This window comes from Pipistrellus kuhlii, unplaced genomic scaffold (assembly GCF_014108245.1).
Source record: "Pipistrellus kuhlii isolate mPipKuh1 unplaced genomic scaffold, mPipKuh1.p scaffold_m20_p_37, whole genome shotgun sequence".
Lineage (NCBI taxonomy): Eukaryota > Metazoa > Chordata > Mammalia > Chiroptera > Vespertilionidae > Pipistrellus > Pipistrellus kuhlii.
The window spans coordinates 4,332,367-4,349,969 of NW_023425537.1; the positions used below are offsets into that span (position 1 = coordinate 4,332,367).

The 17,603-nt window shown below is 61.0% G+C and overlaps 2 protein-coding genes across 4 annotated transcripts; one reads left to right on the top strand and one right to left on the bottom strand.

Annotated features, from left to right (window-relative positions):
* Positions 1 to 488: 488 nt before the first annotated feature.
* GRB7 (growth factor receptor bound protein 7) lies at positions 489 to 12,280 on the bottom strand. Of its 3 annotated transcripts, none has more exons than XM_045570803.1 (15): positions 11,347 to 12,280; positions 6,611 to 6,802; positions 6,373 to 6,511; positions 6,044 to 6,200; positions 5,752 to 5,873; positions 5,092 to 5,169; positions 4,408 to 4,551; positions 3,299 to 3,409; positions 2,627 to 2,725; positions 2,299 to 2,379; positions 2,083 to 2,199; positions 1,874 to 1,934; positions 1,686 to 1,773; positions 1,475 to 1,568; positions 489 to 996 (listed from the first exon to the last, which is right to left on the bottom strand). In XM_045570803.1, exons 2-15 carry the CDS (start codon positions 6,760 to 6,762, stop codon positions 850 to 852), a joined length of 1,590 nt encoding a protein of 529 aa, XP_045426759.1. In that variant the 5' UTR covers positions 6,763 to 6,802; positions 11,347 to 12,280; the 3' UTR covers positions 489 to 849. The 3 variants fall into 3 exon arrangements, with proteins under 3 accessions (XP_045426759.1, XP_036263755.1, XP_036263756.1); XM_036407862.2 differs by having other exon boundaries at positions 6,611 to 6,767; positions 11,358 to 12,279; XM_036407863.2 differs by lacking the exon at positions 11,347 to 12,280 and adding an exon at positions 11,231 to 11,249 and having other exon boundaries at positions 6,611 to 6,767.
* A 3,706-nt stretch (positions 12,281 to 15,986) lies between these two features.
* Positions 15,987 to 17,349, top strand: MIEN1 (migration and invasion enhancer 1). Its single transcript, XM_036407879.2, has 4 exons — positions 15,987 to 16,145; positions 16,249 to 16,346; positions 16,759 to 16,835; positions 16,919 to 17,349. The coding sequence occupies exons 1-4, from the start codon at positions 16,057 to 16,059 to the stop codon at positions 17,000 to 17,002; spliced, it is 348 nt and encodes a 115-aa protein (XP_036263772.1). The 5' UTR covers positions 15,987 to 16,056; the 3' UTR covers positions 17,003 to 17,349.
* Positions 17,350 to 17,603: the final 254 nt, after the last annotated feature.

Consider the following 17,603-nt stretch of genomic DNA (forward strand, 5'->3'; position numbering starts at 1 on the left):
CCTCAGAGTTACCGCCATAGATCCAGTGTTTCCCAAAGTGTGGTACGCGAACCCCCAGGGGCACGGGAAGAGTTTGGTGGGGGTACATGTTGCGCCGGAGTTTGGCGGGGATATGCACTGCACCGTGCTTACCTGCGCCTAATTCTACGTTCTCATGAGTACAAGGGGAACTCAGCATTATGAAAATTATAGAAGGGGTACACATGTGTCAAAAGTTTTGGAAACACTGAAAATCTCATCTGGAGGATAGTCCCTTGTCCGCTCAGTCATCCCACCAGCAGTCACTGGGCACCCTCTCTGCGTCAGGCTCCGCGCTGGGCCCTGGGGGCTCTCGGGTGACCAAGCCCAGGGTCCTCCCCTCAGGGACATCCCGCTGGCCAGTGTGTGGCATCCATCCCTCTGACACATTCACCAAGGCCTGGTGCACACCTCTCCGGCCCTCCTTCCCGGCCCCAGCCAGCCAGGTCTCACCAGACGGAACTCACACGTGTATCCAAAAATAACCTTTATTGTGAGGCGTATAAAACAGAGCAGATCGACTGGCCGCGGTCTGTACAGCATGTGGGGCATCCGACCACCTGGGAGACCCCCCTCTCTCCCACAATGCCTTGCCCCAGAGTAGTGTCCAGAAAGAAGCTCCCTGAGGGGGGAGGGCCGCCTCCCGTGCCTTCCCTTGAGAAGAGGGATTAAGGATGAGCTGGGGGGGGGGGGGCTGGAGGGGACACTTACTGTCTCAGTGAAGCAAAGGAGCAGGGAGAAAACTGGAGTGGGGGAGCCTTCCGGTTATTCTCCATCCTGTCCCCCCCTCCGAGTCCGCCCGTGAGCCCCGGGCCGGGAGACAGGCCGCGGTCAGAGGGCCACGCGGGTGCAGCCGTGGCGCAGCAGGCAGGGCAGGATGCCGCGGTTCAGCTGGTGGAACTCCACGAGCTGCAGCAGGTCGGTGAAGCGCGTCTGGCCCTCGTCCATGCTGAAGTACAGGCGGCCCTCCTCCTCGCTCTGGGCAGAGCCGGGGGGGGGGGGGGCGGTCAGGGGGCGGGAGCCTGAGGGGCTCCCTCCCGGCCAGGCCTGAGGTGCCCGGAGAGAGCGGGGCCCCGGACACGGGGACCGGGAGGGGAGGGCGGAGGCCCCGGGCTGCGGGAGCCCGGCCCCCACGGCGGCATCTAGGGCGGCGGTGGCCAACCCCTCGGACCTCGTGGACCACCCGGGGCCCGGGCACCGCCGGCTGGCACCCGGTGATCTGGGCAGCGGTCGGCAAACTCATTCGTCATCAGAGCCAAATATCAACCGTACAACGATGGCCATTTCTTTGGAGAGCCGTATTTCTAAAACCTAAACTTCTCCTAACGCCACTTCTTCAAAACAGACTCGCCCAGGCCGTGGGATTTTGTGGAAGAGCCACACTCCAGGGGGCCAAAGAGCCGCCTGTGACTCACGAGCCGCGGTTTGCCGACCACGGGGCTGGGGGCTGACTCACCGGCAGGATCAGGTAATGCTTGACCTTCTGCAGGTGGCACAGAGACAGCACGAAGCCCTGCGGGTTCCGCTGGCTGTCCCGCACCAGGAACAGGCTGCAGGAGCAGGCCGTGTCAGCCGAGGGCGCGGGGTGGCTGCCTTCCCCGGGGTCTCCCTCCCCCCGGGCCCGCCGCCCCCCAGGGCCCAGCCCGCCCCGCCCCGCCTGCCCTTACCCATCCACCAGGCCCTGCTGGGCGATGAGCCGCTGGCTCTCCTCGCGGGAAATCCGCCCGTGGAACCAGGGCTGTGATCGGTGGATGGCTGGGGGGAGAGGTCAGTCTGAGGAGGGGGTCCTCCTACGAACCCCCCCCATGAGGGCGCAGGGATGCCCCCCGGCCCCAGAGGCCGCGCCCTCACCCACCCGCGCTGAGGCTGGTGCTGGAGCAGGGGGTGGGCAGGCTGAAGCGGTGGTTCGTCTTCTTCTGTGGAGAGAGGGCACAGGGTGGGTGGCAGGCCCTGGCTGGGGTATTGCCTAGAGCCCCTTTCTGCACCGGGGCCTTCCCTCCCCCTCCCCCTCCCCTCCCCTCCATGGAAGCCCCTGTGGACAGACGGGAGGGGTGCTGGCCTCACCCGCCAGGCGTGAGCCTCCTCCAGGGCGACGCTCAGGGCCTCCCGGGGGTTGTCGATGATGCGCCCGGTGCGGCCGGTGAAGTCCATGGCCACCAGCGTGTTATCCGAGACGCTCCTCTGCGCGGGGGACAGAGCGGGCCGGGAGCGGTCAGAAAGGACCCCGTGCACCCGGATCGGGGTCTGGCGCCCACCCCAGCTCCCGCCCCTGCCACTCACCAGGGGCGGGGACCCCATACAGGAGGGGCGCAGGTGGCGGGACTGTGCCTGCTGGTAGTTCTTGTACAGCTGCACCCCGTACTGACGTGTGGAGAGAGAGGCCCGAGGTCAAGCAGGTGCGGGGGGGGGGGGGGGGGGGGGGGGGGGACACCCCCAGACCGGCCTCCGGGAGAGCAGGGCTGTGGCTCCGCCCCAAGACGGGAGCCAGGGCTGTGGCTCCAGCCTCGGACTCAGGCTCCGAGGGAGCAGAATGGGGCCCTCATTCTGAAGGCCCCCGAGAGGGGCTGCCCCTCCTCCCGGTGCTGGGGACCCCGAGGGCGGGCCGCACCTTGAAGAGGCGGAAGGCGGAGAGCCAGCAGGTGCGACTCTGCTCGTCCTCGCTGCAGAAGACACGCAGCCCCTTGTGGCCATTGCGGAGCTTGTTGGGCTGCGGGGAGGGAAACCGGCTGATTCATATCGGCCTTTAGGACCTGCCCCGCCTCCACCTCTGCCTCCTGTCTCCGAGGGCAGGGACAGGGGCAGGAACAAGGGCAGGGGCAGGGGCAGGGATAGAAGCAGGGGCAGAAGCAGGGACAGGGGCAGGGATAGAAGCAGGGGTAGAGGAAGGGGCAGGGGTAGTAACAGGGGCAGAAGCAGGGACAGGGGCAGGAACAGGGGCAGGGCAGGGCAGGGGCAGGGCAGGGCAGGGGCAGGGGCAGGGCAGGGCAGGGGCAGGGGCAGGGATAGAAGCAGGGACAGGGGCAGGAACAGGGGCAGGGAAGGGGCAGGGCAGGGCAGGGGCAGGAACAGGGGCAGGGCAGGGCAGGGGCAGGGGCAGGGGCAGGGATAGAAGCAGGGGCAGAAGCAGGGACAGGGGCAGGAACAGGGGCAGGGCAGGGGCAGGGCAGGGGCAGGGGCAGAGAGAGCAGCCTGGGGATCCCAGGCAGAGCTCAGAAGCCCCAGGCAGGACCCGGGGGGCTAAGCAGTCCCCGCTCCCTCCCAGGCCGGCCCGGGCGCTCACTTTGATGCAGAAGCCGAAGTCGGTGGGCATCCCGTACAGCTTGCGGCCCTGGGTCACCACGTACGCGTTGGACTCGCTCACGTCCGCCAAGTACTGCAGGTGCCTGGGGTCCTGCCGGCACAGGGGAGGGGACTTGGTGCGGGCAGACCCAGCCCCCGTCCCCCCAGCCCGGCCCGCGGAGGGGGATCCGTCCCCCCAGCCCGGCCCGCGGAGGGGTATCCGTCCCCCCAGCCCGGCCCGCGGAGGGGATCCGTCCCCCCAGCCCGGCCCGCGGAGGGGTATCCGTCCCCCCAGCCCGGCCCGCGGAGGGGATCCGTCCCCCCAGCCCGGCCCGCGGAGGGGTATCCGTCCCCCCAGCCCGGCCCGCGGAGGGGGATCCGTCCCCCCAGCCCGGCCCGCGGAGGGGATCCGTCCCCCCAGCCCGGCCCGCGGAGGGGTATCCGTCCCCCCAGCCCGGCCAGGGAGGCGCTCTCAGGCCGGGAGGGCGGGGAAGGGCCCAGGACACACAGCACATGGAAAGGGAGGCAGGACTCAAACTCAGTGCGCCTGCCTTCCCCGCCGCTGCTCGGGGCGGGTGAGCGGGGCCGGAGAGAGGGCCCACGGGAGAGAGGGCCAGGAGTTACAGCAGGAAGAGGAAGGTGACCAGACATCCCGCTTTTCAGCAATTTGTCCTGCATCCTACGGCGTTTTTAAACAGTTCCAATAGCCGGGACTGGTTTGGCTCAATGGATAGAGCGTCGGCTTGGGGACTGAAAGGTCCCGGGTTCGATTCCGGTCAAGGGCATGTGCCTTGGTTGCGGGCACATCCCCAGTAGGGGGTGTGCAAGAGGCAGCTGATCGATGACTCTCTCATCGATGTTTCTAACTATATCTCTCTCCCTTCCTCTCTGTACAAAATCAATAAAATATATTTTTTTTAAAGTTCAAATTTAAAAAAATAAATAAATAAAACAGTCCCAATAGCCGAAACCGGTTTGGCTCAATAAAATATATTTTTTTAAAAAAAAGAAGAAGAAGAAAATCGGGACTGTCCCGCCTAAAGCGGACGTCTGGTCGCCTAGGGAGAGGCAGCCCAGCGGCCCGGGGCCGGGCCGCCCCCGGAGACTCACCTTGGAGGTGCCCGCGGTGGAGCAGTAGAGGCCGGAGCGGCGCAGGGAGCAGAAGCAGCGCTTCCAGGGCTTCCGCCCCGAGCCCAGCCCCCGCAGCTGCAGGAAGCCCTGGATCTCCGGGAAGCTGCCCGCGTTCAGGAAGTTCTGCGGCCAGAGGAGAGCGGGAGCGTGAGGGCCGCCCGCCGGGGTGGCTCAGTGGACAGAGCGTCGGCCCGCAGCTTCTATTACGGTCAAGGGCACAGGCCTGGGGTGGGGCTTGATCCCCAGTAGGGGGCGTGCAGGAGGCAGCTGATCAATGATTCTCTCTCATCATTGATGTTTCTCTCTCTCCCTCTCCGTTCTCTGAAATCAATAAAAGTGATTTTTTAAAAAAGAGGGTGAGAGGCCTAGCAGAGGCCACACACACACACACACACACACACACACACACACACACAGAAAACACGCAGCACGCAGGCACTCACCTTCCCCGGACCTGCCCTTATAAGAGGAGTTTGCCCCACGTGCATGAAGCGTCCCCATTTAACAGATGAAGAAACTGAGGCTCACGCAGGGAAAAGACGCGTCCACAGTCACTGAGGACTTCACTAGCTTCTTTCCGCCCACGGAGGGAGGCACCCGACTTCAGGGCCGAGAAGCAGGCGGGCCGGACCCAGGGGAACCGGGACGATGGAGGGTCCTCACCTGGATGAGGTCTTCGTGCGATAAGCCCGCCGGGGCGTCCAGACAGCTGGAGACCATCTTCTCCGGGAACAGGGAGTGCTGGGGTGCAGGTTAGGGGTCAGCGTGTCCCATGCCCAGAGTCCCGCGCCCTCCTCGCCCCTCCCCTCTGCCACCTCCCCTCTGCCCCCTCCTCTCCCCTCCCCTATGCCCCTCCTCCCCCCTCCCCTGTGCCCCCGCCCCTCTGCCCCCTCCCCCCTCCCCTGTGCCCCTCCTCCCCCCTCCCCTCTGCCACTCCCCATGCCCCTCCCCCCTCTCCCTCTGCCACCTCCCCTCTGCCCCTCCCCCCCCCCTCCCTCTGCCACCTCCCCTCTGCCCACTCCCCCCCTCCCCTTGCCACCTCCCTCTGCCCCCTCTCCCCTCCCCCTGCCCCTCCCACTCCCTCTTGCCCCCTCCCCCCTCTGCACCTCCCCTCTCCCCTTGCCCCCTCCTCCCCCCCCCTCCCCTCTGCCACCTCCCCTCTTGCCCCCCTCCTCCCCCCTCCCCTCTGCCCCCTCCCCTCTGCCCCCTCCTCCCCCCTCCTCCCTCCTCCCCTCTGGCCCCTCCCCCTCTCCCTTCTGGCTTCTCCCCCCTCCCCTCTGCCCCCTCCCCTCTCCCCTCTGCCCCTCCCGCACACACACTCACCGGGGAGCTCTTGAACAGCTCGTACTTGGCGAAGTTCTTCCGGAAGACGAAGCGGCTGTCTCCGCCGATCGGCCACGCAGCTTGGACTTCCACTACCGACTCGTGGTCCTCCAAGACCCGCTCTGGGGTCAAGGGCAAAAGGCAGGGGTCAGAGGAAACTGAGGCTCACGCAGGGAAAAGACGCAGGGAAAAGGGCAGAGGGGAGGGGAGAGGAGGGGGCGAGCCATCTGCTTGGCCCAAGGTGCGAAGCACTGCCCCCGGGCCCAGGCCAGCCCCTTGCACCCCAGCTCACCCAGGGCCAGGTGGGGGTGGCACTCCACCAGCCCCCAGTTCTCGTCGCTGAGGGCGTGGGCGCGCTGCACCAGCATCTCGCACACGTAGCGCGCGGTGGCGCCCGCCGCCACCTCCACCGACCGGCAGGCCCCGTCCTCGCTGTACACTTTCACCACCTGCACCCCGGGACAGGACGGCAGAGGGCTCGAGGAGACGCAAAGCGGGGTGCTCCCCGCCCCCCACCTGCTCCGCCCTCAGGGACCCCTGAGCAAATCCCCCGCCTCCAACCCCCCCCCCCAGTCCCATCTCCTCCCTCCGCCCTGCCTGCCCTCTCCCAGGGCCACTCACGTGGGGGCAGCTGGTGTCCCGGGGCAGCAGCCCCCTGGCACCGGAGAGGGGGGGCTGTGAGGGAGGACTGCACAGCTCCGGGAAGGGGTTGGGGATGGAGGGGAGAGAGGTGGTCCGCAGCTCCTCCTCTCGGAGTCTCCTGTGCGGGTGGGGGAAGAGCTGACTTCAGGCTCCTGTTGTATTTCCCATTCGGACCGCACCCTCCCCAGCCCCGCTCAGCCCCGCAGCCCCACCGTACCTGCTGGTGGGGATGGACAGAGGTTGGGACCGCTTCACCTCCCCGGGAAGAGGGGCGTCGGGGGGCGGGGGAGTCCCGGGCGGGGTCCCCGGGGCTGGGTACAGGTCTTCCGGGGAGCTGCTGTGATGCGGCGGAGACAGGCCCAGCTCCATGGCATCTGAGGGAGGAGAGGGGTCTGAATGCGGCCTCCCTTTAAAAAGTCCAAAAGATTTAAAAGAATCTTTCCAAAAATCGGGACTTTTTTTAAACGCAGCTGGTCGCAGGACAAATTGTTAAAAATCGGGACTGTCCCGCCAATAGCGGGACGCCTGGCCCCCTTAGTTATACAGGAAGGGAGAGGGACAGAGAGACAGAAACATCGACGATGAGAGAGATGGAGCTTGCAACCCAGCCGGCCCGGACGAGGCATCGAACCAGGACCTCCTGGTTCATAGGTCAACGCTCAACCACAGAGCCCCGCCAGCAGGGCTAACATACGTGCTGCTGTTTTTATTTATTTTAGAGCGAGAGGAAGGGAGGAACACCGATGAGAGAGAAACATCCATCGGCTGCCTCCTGCACACCCCCTACCGGGGATCAGGCCCGAAATCGCGGCTTGTGCCCGCACTGGGACTCAGAAGGTCAACTCTTGGTTCCTGAGTCTAGGCTCCACCACTGAGCCACACTGGCTGGGCCTGAGGATATTTTCCCATTAATTTTTAGAGAGAGTGGAAGGAAGGAAAGAAGGAAGGAAGGGAAGGAGGGAAACATCAATGCGAGAAAGACACATAGATTGGTTGTTCTTGCACACACCCGACTGGAGTTGGGATCGAACCTGCAACCCCAGGTTCGTGCCCTTGACCTGGACTCCTTGGCCCTTCGGTGCCCGGGCTGACGCTCTAACCATTGAGCACACCAGCCAGGGTGAGAAGGAAACCTTTTTGCTCTCACCACAGGTGAGCCAGGGAGTAGAAGCCAGGGCTAGAACTCCTAGTCCAGTGTCCTTCCTTTAGCCCCCAGCTGCCCAGGGGAAGAGCTAGGAGGGTCACCCCACCACAAGCCAGCAGACTCCACGGCCCACAGGCTGTCCCGGGCGCACGCCCGCAGTGTCAGACCAGAGGGCCCCCTCTGTCTCCGGCGTCCTCAGCTCTGCGCCGGGTTTTTGTCGAGTTGCCAGGCCCGGCTGCCAGAGCCTGTTGTGGCAACACATGCCGGAGTGCCGGGTGACGCACAGAGCGGGGAGGAGGTGGGGACAGACAGGAACCAGGAAGGCAGGCGGCAGGCTCAGCTGTGGGGGGAGAAGGACACCTTTGCCCCAGTAGCTTCCTAACCTGTGTGCCCTCCCCAGGCCCTGCCTCCTGCCCAACTTCCTTCAAGTCCTAACGCTAGAGCCCTAGCTGGCGTGGCTCAGTGGGTAGAGCATCGGCCTGCGAACTGAAAGGTCCCAGGTTCGATTCCGGCCGGGGGACACATGCCTGGTTGTAGGCTCAGACCCCAGTGGGGGGCATGCATGCAGGAGGCAGCCGATCCATGATTCTCTCTCATCATTGATGTCTCTATCTCTCTCTCCTTCTCCCTTCCTCTCTGAGATCAGTAAAGAAATACATGTTTAAAAAGAAAAAAAAGTTCTAATGCTAGAGCGACCTCCTCGGAGAAGCCTTCCTGAAATTCCCACATTAAGCCCAAAGGGCTCCCAGGGCACTGGGCTGGCCTCGAGCCAGTTACCGCGCTCCAGCCCTATCCACCCGGGGTCTCCCCAGCAGGCCAGGGTCTTCCACATCTTAGCACCCACGGGTGCATGGGAACCAGGACCAGTAAGAGCAGGAGAAATGAGGCAGAGAGGCCCGCTGTGGAGGAGAGGGAGTGCAGGCCCCTCCTCCACAGGAGCCAAGACCCCCTGGGCTGGTGCAGACCTGGGAGGACCTGGAAGAGAGAATGAGGGGATTTGGGGGGGACAGGTGAGTCAAGGTGGGGCGGGGCAGCCTGCCTGGGGCTCTCCCTTCAACCTTGACTCATTTGAACAACTTCCTGGCTCAGGAGAAACACAAACAACTCTGCCTCTGCCCACCTTCCGCCCCCAACCTGCCCCCAACCTGCCAGCTGGGAGGAATGGGAGGCACAGGGTAGGGAACAAGATGGGGGAGGGGAAGGATGCAGGCCCTGAGGCTCCTTTGACATCATCTCCTCCTTCCCTGCCCTTGGCCTCCCTCCACTCCTCCAGTCCGGGTGGGACTTGCACTCCATAGAGTCCAGTATCTATCACCCAGCCCAGGAGCCCCCTCACCCAGGAAAGCGAGAAGAAAAGCCTGGCCTGGATTCAGAGGCCCATCTGGAGTGGAGCCAGCCTCCCAGGGGTGCTCCTCATTCACCCAAAGAAACTTCCAAATGCTCCCTCCCTTGTGTAGGACCTCCCAGACTTTCCTTCTGCTGCTGCAGCCCGCCTCTAGCGCCCAGGACTCAGGGTCCAGGAGACTCAGCCGCACCTCCCTGGTGGGATGAGATCCTCCAAACACATTGTCCTAGTGCCCTGGCCAGCGGCTCCCCCAGGAGCAGGAGTGAAAAGTCAAGACACCTAAGGACAGACAGGCCGATAAGGAAGGCCCAGGAGAGACAGGGAGGGGCTTAGGGTCTTGCTGGAAGGGGAAACCACATCCATTACCCACCACCAACACACACCAGTATAGCAACACCAAAACACAATCCCACCGCCACCACCACCGCCACCACTGCCACCACCACCACCACCACCCCTAGCCAATATGTCAAACAGCCCTGGTAGCTTCATTCCAGGGAGGCCGAGGGAGAGGGGCTAAGAGGCGCTGATCCTCTTCACAATTCCCCTGGGCGACTTGGAGCTGTTCCCCAAAAACAGATTCCGGTCAAGGGTCAAGGGCACATGCCCGGGTTGCCTGCAGGTGGCAGCCAATCTATGACTCTCATCATGGATGTTTCTATCTCCCTCTCCCTCGCTCTATGAAATCAACAAAAATATAATAAAAAGAAAAAGAAAAAGTTTTCAAACTGGGGCCCTAGGAAATTGGCGTGTTTAAGAAACCGAACTCCCAAGTCCACTGGAACCCTCAAGGCCCCCAGTCCCGGCGGCGGCGGCGGCGGCCCGGCCAGCGCCTGCCCTGCCCTGCCCGGTGGCTCGGCCCCACCCACCTCCCGCCCTCCGCGCCGCCTTGTTTACTTCCAGAGTCTGCCCCACCTGGCAGCCGGGTGCGGGGGTGCGGGGTGCAGGGCCAGTGTTTGGGGCCAATAAAAACCAGGCCGCCGTCCGGGCTTCCCAGGTGAGGGCGGGGCGGGGGGGCTGGACGGGGCGGGAGGCCCAGGTGCTGCCCGGGACCCCAGGCCCAGCCTCCCTCGGGATTGATGGGGGGAGAGGGGGCCCAGGCTTCACCTTTGGGGGTGCTCGGAGGGTGCAGGGCCAGGGAAGGAGGCGGGAAACCCCTTTGTGACCCGGAGTCGGAGGGAGGGGCCAGGGCCCTGAGGCCCCGCCCACTCCCTCGCTTAGAAAAAACACAACACCCAGTGGGGAGGGGCAGCTCTTTTAAAAAAGTTTGATTCGGGAAGAATGCGCCAGGGTCCGGGAGTTAATCATTCCCGCCGCCGGCCTTCGGGAGGCCCCGGGCAGGGGGTCGGGGCGGGGGTGGGGGGCAGAGTCCAGGGGGGCAGCCGGGAAGGGCCTCTGGAGTGGCTGCGGGCTGGGCCGCCTTCCAGCGGCCGACAGGTGCATCCCCATCCCAACCCAACGTGCCGGCGCCCCGGCCCGGCCCGGACCCCGCTCTTCCTCCGGCCAGTGCGGTCCTACAAGACCACCCTCTTCCCCCCATAACCCCCTCCCCCTCCGCAGACCCCAAACCCCCAGGACACACCCTCCCCACCGCGTGGCCGCAGACCAGCCTTCCACTCGAAGCCTCTGCGTCCTGAGCGGGGGAGGGAGGGCGCCCCCAAACCCCCGCCCCGGCCCCGCCTGCCATCGAGGCCAGGGCTGCGGTCCTGCGCGGGGAGCCCATCCTCTGGAACCCCCTCTTTCCTGCCCCCCACACCGATGGGAGGGGGCCGGCCCCGGCCCCGCGGAGACGCCGGTCTGGATAAACTCGGGGACCTCAGACCCGGGTGAAGCAGGCGGACAGGGGGCGGCTCCCCAGCGGCTGGGACTCGGACCCCCTCCCGGCTCGCCTTCCGGGAGGGACGGGGAGGGGCCAGTTTCCGCGGGAAAGCGCGGCTCCGACCGGGAGGAACCTGAGCCCGGCTTCCCCGCGCCCGGGCCGCCGTGCGGGGCAGCGGGGCGGGGGCAGCGGGGCGGGGGGTGGCGGGCGGGGAAGCCGGGGACCGGCGATGGGAGCGGGGACGGGCGGGGGCAGGTGGGGAGGCGGGGGCGGCAGGAGGAATTGGAGGAAAAGAGCCGGGGAGGCAGGCGGCCGGGGTAACTCAGCAGGAGGCCCCATCGGTCCACTCGGACCCCGGACCCGGGGCTCCGCACCCCTAGGACCAAATGCCCGCCGTCGTCCTTACCTGGCCGGGGCCGCGGGTTCGGGGGGAGACGCCAGGCCCGGAGCTACCTGCACCCCCCCCCCCCCCACCCCCGGCCCGACATCACGGGGCGGGGGAGGGGGAGCCGGTCGGCCACTCGCTCACCTGGGCAGCCGGCCAGCCCGAGGCCCGGGACCAGCACGGCCTGGGGCCCGGGACATCGGGGTGGGGGTGGGGATGGGGGTGGGGGTGACAGCAGGTGGTCATCCGGGATCGAGCTCGGTCCCCTTACCTGGAAAAGCCTCAGCAGGAGTCGCAAGACACAGGGTCCGGAATCCGGCTCCGTCTAGGGACCCCAGACACCTGGCCTGGGTTTCACTCCACCCCCTCTTCTCTGCAGGTGGCGGGAGGGGTCCCCGCTCCGGAGGGAGCCGTGGGGGTTCGGGGGGAGCCTAAGCAGCCCTGTGTGTCCCCGCTTCTGGCCCAAGGAAACTGAAATGTGTTGTGCAGGTGGAGGCGGGGCCTGGAGGGGGCCTAGGAGGAGGAAGCACCCCGGGGGCGGGGACTCCCTGAAACTCGACGCCGGCCGGGATTGTTTTTGTCCCTTTCAGCCTGGCAGCAGGTGCCAGGGGAGAGAGAGGCGGAGACAGCCGACCTGCACCGCCTCCAGAGCGAAGATCTGGAGTCCACGTCGCCTGTCGGGGAGAAGCTGGGGGCGGGAAAGTGGGGGGGGGGGGGCGGGGTGAAGGGGAAAGGCCCCGCCCACTCTTCCCTGTCCCTTCTCCAAGCCTGCTCATTGGCCAAGCAAGGGGGCTCTCGGTCCCACCCCCTGGGGCAAAGGGCACTCTGCAAAAGAGGGAAGCCTGCCCCTTGACCTCCAGCCAGTCTAGTCACCCAAGCTGCATCGTGGCTCCTAGGAGGCACTCAGAGTGTGTCCTCCCTTCTAAGCAAAGCCCAGAGACTCAGCTTCTCCTTCTGAGAGTGAAGGGGAGAGCCAGGGTCTCTCCGGGGGAGAAGTGAGCTGGGCAAAGCTCTGGCCAGGTGCCAGGGGACTCCCTGAGAGCCCTCCCTCCAGGCTCTCGGGCAGCACTGGGCAAACACCAGGGCTGGAGGAGGATCTGGGAAGCTGAGATCAAAGGCAGCAGCGGCAACCGCCCCGCCAGAAAAGCGGGTAATGGTTGGGTAAACAAACAATCCACAAGGTGATAAGAGGTCTTCCCTGGGGGAGACCATGAGAAATGTCTCCTGCCTCAACTTTCTCCAAACTAGATTTTTTTCCTGGAAAAACCAGTGTGAGAGGACTAAGCAAAGAAGTGGGGGAGGGGAGAGGTCACTGGGGCCACGGAGCAACTTGTGCAAAGCACAGAAGTCAGTTCCCTCAATGATTCCTTCATTCAACTGATATTGGTCAAGTACCTACTGTATGTGAACCGGAGAGCAACAAAAACAAACCCCACCCTTGTCCTCAAACAGCCCAGGCAGGGAGACTGATGTTAATCAAAGGATCGCACAAACAGTAAGAAATGACAGGTGACAACTGCCGGGAGAGTGACTCACCTGGGAGTGAGGGAAGTCTCCTCCGTGGAAGTGACGAGGAGCAGAGGGGAGGCTGTGCGGGGCCAGAAGGTGGGTGTGGAAGGTACGGGGAGCAAGTGCTTGGACTCAGCAGGGCTTTTCCCAGTGTGGCCTGGGACCGCCTGCCTCCACACCTCCTCCGCTTGTGCAAAAAAACAGATCCCTGTACCCCTCCCCACCCACTGAACCTGTCTCTGGGGCCAAGACAGGAATGTATGGTATTGACAAGCCCTCGGGTGGTTGTTCTGTAAACCTGGTTTAAGAGCCACCCATCCTGTCTGTCCAGACCGGCAGGAACTGTGGACAGAGGCCAGACCCTGCAAGGTCTATCTGGGCTTACGTAGAGGCACCGAGGATATCTATTCTGGAAAGTTCACTCTGGGTGTTGAAGGATAGGTTGGCGAGGGAAGTCAGACTCAGAGGCTGAGTGCTGTAAGTCTCCATGTATATGGATTTCTGGAGGGCGTGGAACTATAAAGACAGAAAACAGATCTGGGTTTGGGGAGGGGAGGTGGGGTTGATCATAGGGGCACAAGGACTTGTGGGAGGTGATGGATTGTTACGTATTTGTATTTTGGTCAGGATGATGGATATACCACTGTGTGTGTCAGGACTCACAAACACTCAAGAGGGTGAATTTTACTGTGTATAAATTGTATCTGAATTTTCAAATTAAAAAAAAAACAAGAAAGAAAAGATTTATAGCTCAATGAAACAGAATCAAAAATCCAAATGTAAACCCTTACATTTCTGGTCAATTGATTTTTGACAAAGGTGCCAAGACCATTCAATGTGGGGGAAAGGTTAGTCTTTTCAATAAATACTTCTGTGCTGAAACCGGTTTGGCTCAATGGATAGAGTGTCGGCTTGGGGACTGAAGGGTCCCGGGTTCAATTCCGGTCAGGGGCATGTACCTTGGTTGCGGGCATATCCCCAGTAGGGGGTGTGCAAGAGGCAGTTGATCGATGACTCTCTCTCATCGATGTTTCTAACTCTCTATCTCTCTCCCTTCCTCTCTGTACAAAATCAATAAAATATACTTTAAAAAAATAAATAAAATAAATAAATACTTCTGGGACAGTTGAATATCCACATGCAAAGGATGAATCTAGATCTTGACCTCACACAAGGTACACAAATTAATTCAAAATAGATCAACCTAAGTGTGAGAGCTAAAAATAAAAAACTTCTAGAAGAAACCATGGGAGAAAATCTTTATGACTCTGTACGTCAAATACAACAGCAAAAGCACAAGTGACAAGTGAAAAAAATTTAAAATTTTTTGCCTTTCAGACACCATTCAGAAAATAAACACACACACACACACACACCCCTTGTCAAACACTGGGAGTAAATATAACTGATTAGGGACTTTGTATCCAGAGTCTATAAAGAACTCTTACAAATCAATAATAGACAAACAACCCAATTAAAAATGGGCAAAATATTTGAGTAGATGTTTTTCCAGACAAGATATATGAATGGCTAGTAAAGTTGCTCAACATAATTTGTCATCAGATAAATGCAAATTAAAGCCGCAAGGAGCCTGGCCAGTTTGGCTCAGTGGAGAGAGTATCAGCCTGTGGACTGAAGGGTTCTGGGTTAGATTCTAGTCGAGGGCATGTACCTGGGTAGCAGGCTCAGTACTTGGGTTCCAGGCTCAATCCCCAGGCCCCATCAGGGTCCGAGTGGGAGGCAACCAATCCATGTCTCTCATATCGATTTTCTCTTTCTCTGTCTCTCTAAAAATCAATGAGAAAATATCTTTGAGTGAGGACTAACAACAACAACAAAACCCATAATGATATATCACCTCACACTCATCAGAATGACTATAATCAAAGGGACAGACAAGTGTTGACAGAGATATGGGGAAACAAATCCTTATATATTGCTGGTGGGAATGTAAAATGGTCCAGCTACTTTGAAAAACAATTTGGCAGTTACTTAAAAAGTTAAACATAAACTGTCCATGCAATCCATGCAATTCTATTCCTAGAATCTACCCAAGAGAAATGAAAACACAAAGACAATTACATAAACATTCTTAGAAGCATTATTCAAAATAGCCAAAAACTGGACTTTCAAATGTCCATCAATTGTAATAGATGAACAAAAGGTGGCATGTTCGTAAAATGGGAAAGCAAGCAACAAAATGAAGCAAACTACTGGTACAGCTACAGCATGGATGAACCTCAGAACCTGTACACGGAATGAAAGAAGCCAGAGCGAAGGACCACATATTTTATCATTCCATTTAATACATGAAATGTCCAGAAAAGGCAAATTTATAGACAGAAAGCATGTCCGTGGTTGCCTAGGACTGGAGTTGAGAGCTGGATTGACTGCAAGCAGACAAGAGGGACCTTTTGAGGTTGATGGAAATGTTCTATAATTTGATTGTAGCCATGGATACACAAATCTCTATGTCATTGTTTTAAAACGAATGGTTTGGGGATGCTAGAGGGGGTGACCTGTTCGTATATTACAGTGGGATGCCAGGGAGGGAGGACGCAGGAGTACCTCCTTCCCAGCTTCCATATCTAGAGTCTAAAAATGGGAACAGTGGTGTCAGCCCATAGTAAGGCTGGGATGACAGGGGAGGTGCAGGAGCTGGAGGCACGTGATGGGATCAGAGAGCCTCAGGAGTGGGAGCCCCAAAGCCTATGGTTCCCAGATGCAGGGCGAGAGGTGGTCACTGCCCCAGGTTACATCCACAGTTTGGAGTTTAAGAGCCAGAAATACTTGAGTGTGTGACTATGAGGAGTTTGGTTTTTTAAAATATATATTTTTTATTGATTTTTTTACAGAGAGGAAGGGAGAGGGATAGTTAGAAACATCAATGAGAAACATCGATCAGCTGCCTCCTGCACACCCCCTAATGGGGATGTGCCTGCAACCGAGGTACATGCCCTTGACTGGAATCGAACCTGGGACTTTTCAGTCCTCAGGCCGACGCTCTATCAGCTGAGCCAAACCGGTTTCGGTGGGACTATGGGGAGTTTTAAAATGCCATGCACATGTTAGCGAGAAATGGCAACTACTCCATACCATAGGCCAACGCAGGGTCCTGAGACCCCTTGCTCCACCACATTCTCTTCCTGGGAAGCGCTTTGCCGTTTAAAGATATTTCATTAATTAGATCAAAAGCAGAAGCAACCTCCCAGCCAGAAGCGGGTCATGGCCGAGAAGTGCAGGGGACACCGGGTGCAGGACAAGCCCCCGAGCTCGCTCTGAAGGTGGCCTGCCCCGGCCAGCCCAGCCGCGAGCCGCCTGGCCGAGGACAGGGCCAAACCTAGCGCAGCGGCACCGCGGCCTGCAGGGGGCGCCCGGACGGAACGCGTGGCCCCGCCCCGTCACGTGCGCGCGGCGTCACGTAACACCCGGAAGCAGCGGCGGGAGCGGGGCCGGCAGCGATGAGCGGGGACGTGGGGCCGGTGTCCGCAGCGCCCCATCGCGGGGAGATCGAGCCGGGCAGCGGGGTCCGCATCGTGGTGGAGTACTGGTGAGCGGCGCCGGCGGGCGGTTCCGGCCGGAGGGGGGCGGGTCCACGGGCGGTCCGTACCCCGAAACCCAAGCGAACGCCGGTATGGTCGGTCTCCCCATAGTGAACCCTGCGGCTTTGAGGCGACCTACCTGGAGCTGGCGAGCGCCGTGAAGGAGCAGTACCCCGGCATCGAGATCGAGTCGCGCCTGGGGGGCACAGGTGAGGCCGCGGAGCACCCGCCGAGTCAGGGCTCTGAGGCCCCGCGACACCGCTCTGTCCCTGGCGGCGGCTGTTCCGTGCCCACCAGCACCGGGCACCTGAGTGCAATGTCCTGACAACCTGACCCCCCTTCCGTAGTGGGTGAGACTGTGAAAGGGAAAACCGGGGAGACTGTGAAAGTACAGTTTTGGACGGAACCCTTCATGTTCCAAGAAGGGGCACCCTTGGGACGCCTCCTGTGGGTCCCTTTGGCTTGACACCCAGGGTTGGGAAGTGGCTTGAAGAGCTACAGGTCTCCAGAGGGACATGCCGAGAGGACGCGAAAGCCTGTGCGAAGTCTGAGTGTGCAGGACCGCCTGACCTTTGCCCTGTCCCCTGCCTATCGTTCATTCGCTGGTTTGTTTCATGCCAGGGGCCTTTGAGATCGAGATCAATGGACAGCTGGTGTTCTCCAAGCTGGAGAATGGGGGCTTCCCTTACGAGAAGGATGTGAGTATCTGCCATGTTGGAAGTGCCCCCGTGTCACCATGCCCCCACAGCCCATCATCCGGTTCCCTCTCTCTGCCCTCCAGCTCATCGAGGCCATCCGAAGGGCCAGCAACGGAGAACCGCTAGAAAAGATCACCAACAGCCGTCCTCCCTGCGTCATCCTGTGACTCCATGGGATTCCAGGTTCCTGTTGCATTCTGGGATACAAGCCTCGGTCTCCCCTTTGGTCCTGCTGAGAGTCCAGACCCTGCTGCCTCTTTCCCCTCACGTAGACTCCAGGTAGCTGAGACCCTGGCCTCCACGTGGCCCCTTTGGGGACCAGGAGGGAATAAACTCCCGTTGGCCTGGAGGGTGGGAGAGCCTCTCCTTGTACCCCTTCCAGGGACCAGTGTCCACAAAAGCTTGCTCCCTGCTCCAGCCTCGCTCCATCTGCAAGAGGCCACTGTAGTTCTAATTTATTTTCTACTAGCCCCAGGCATTGTCAGCGATTGGCAATAAACTGGCACTACAAACACTTGTGCCAACTACTGTGTGTTACGTCCAGCCTGGGAGTGTGGGGGAGGAGCGGGTGGCTGTGCTGGGTGGGCGGGTGTTTGCTGACTCTGCGATCTCCTCTCATAGCCAAGGTGAGGAAAATGAGTGACACCGTGAACACTGCCTCTTCTCCTCCCTGCTCCCTCCTCCCCATCTCATTATGGTGGGTGGCCTTAGGGATTTGTGTTCTTCTCAGCAAGAACGATTCGGTTGGCAAAGGGCTCAGTATCCTCA

Excerpts from the sequence above, each read along its gene's own strand:
- GRB7 (XM_045570803.1), bottom strand. The coding sequence starts at position 6,762 with ATGGAGCTGGGCCTGTCTCCGCCGCATCACAGCAGCTCCCCGGAAGAC. Across the intron at positions 1,935-2,082 it reads AGGAGGCTCACGCCTGGCGG|AAGAAGACGAACCACCGCTT; the intron begins GTGAGGCCAGCA and ends CTCTCTCCACAG. Across the intron at positions 997-1,474 it reads AGCATTACCTGATCCTGCCG|AGCGAGGAGGAGGGCCGCCT; the intron begins GTGAGTCAGCCC and ends GGCTCTGCCCAG.
- MIEN1 (XM_036407879.2), top strand. The coding sequence starts at position 16,057 with ATGAGCGGGGACGTGGGGCCGGTGTCCGCAGCGCCCCATCGCGGGGAG. Across the intron at positions 16,347-16,758 it reads GTCGCGCCTGGGGGGCACAG|GGGCCTTTGAGATCGAGATC; the intron begins GTGAGGCCGCGG and ends GTTTCATGCCAG. Across the intron at positions 16,836-16,918 it reads GCTTCCCTTACGAGAAGGAT|CTCATCGAGGCCATCCGAAG; the intron begins GTGAGTATCTGC and ends TCTGCCCTCCAG.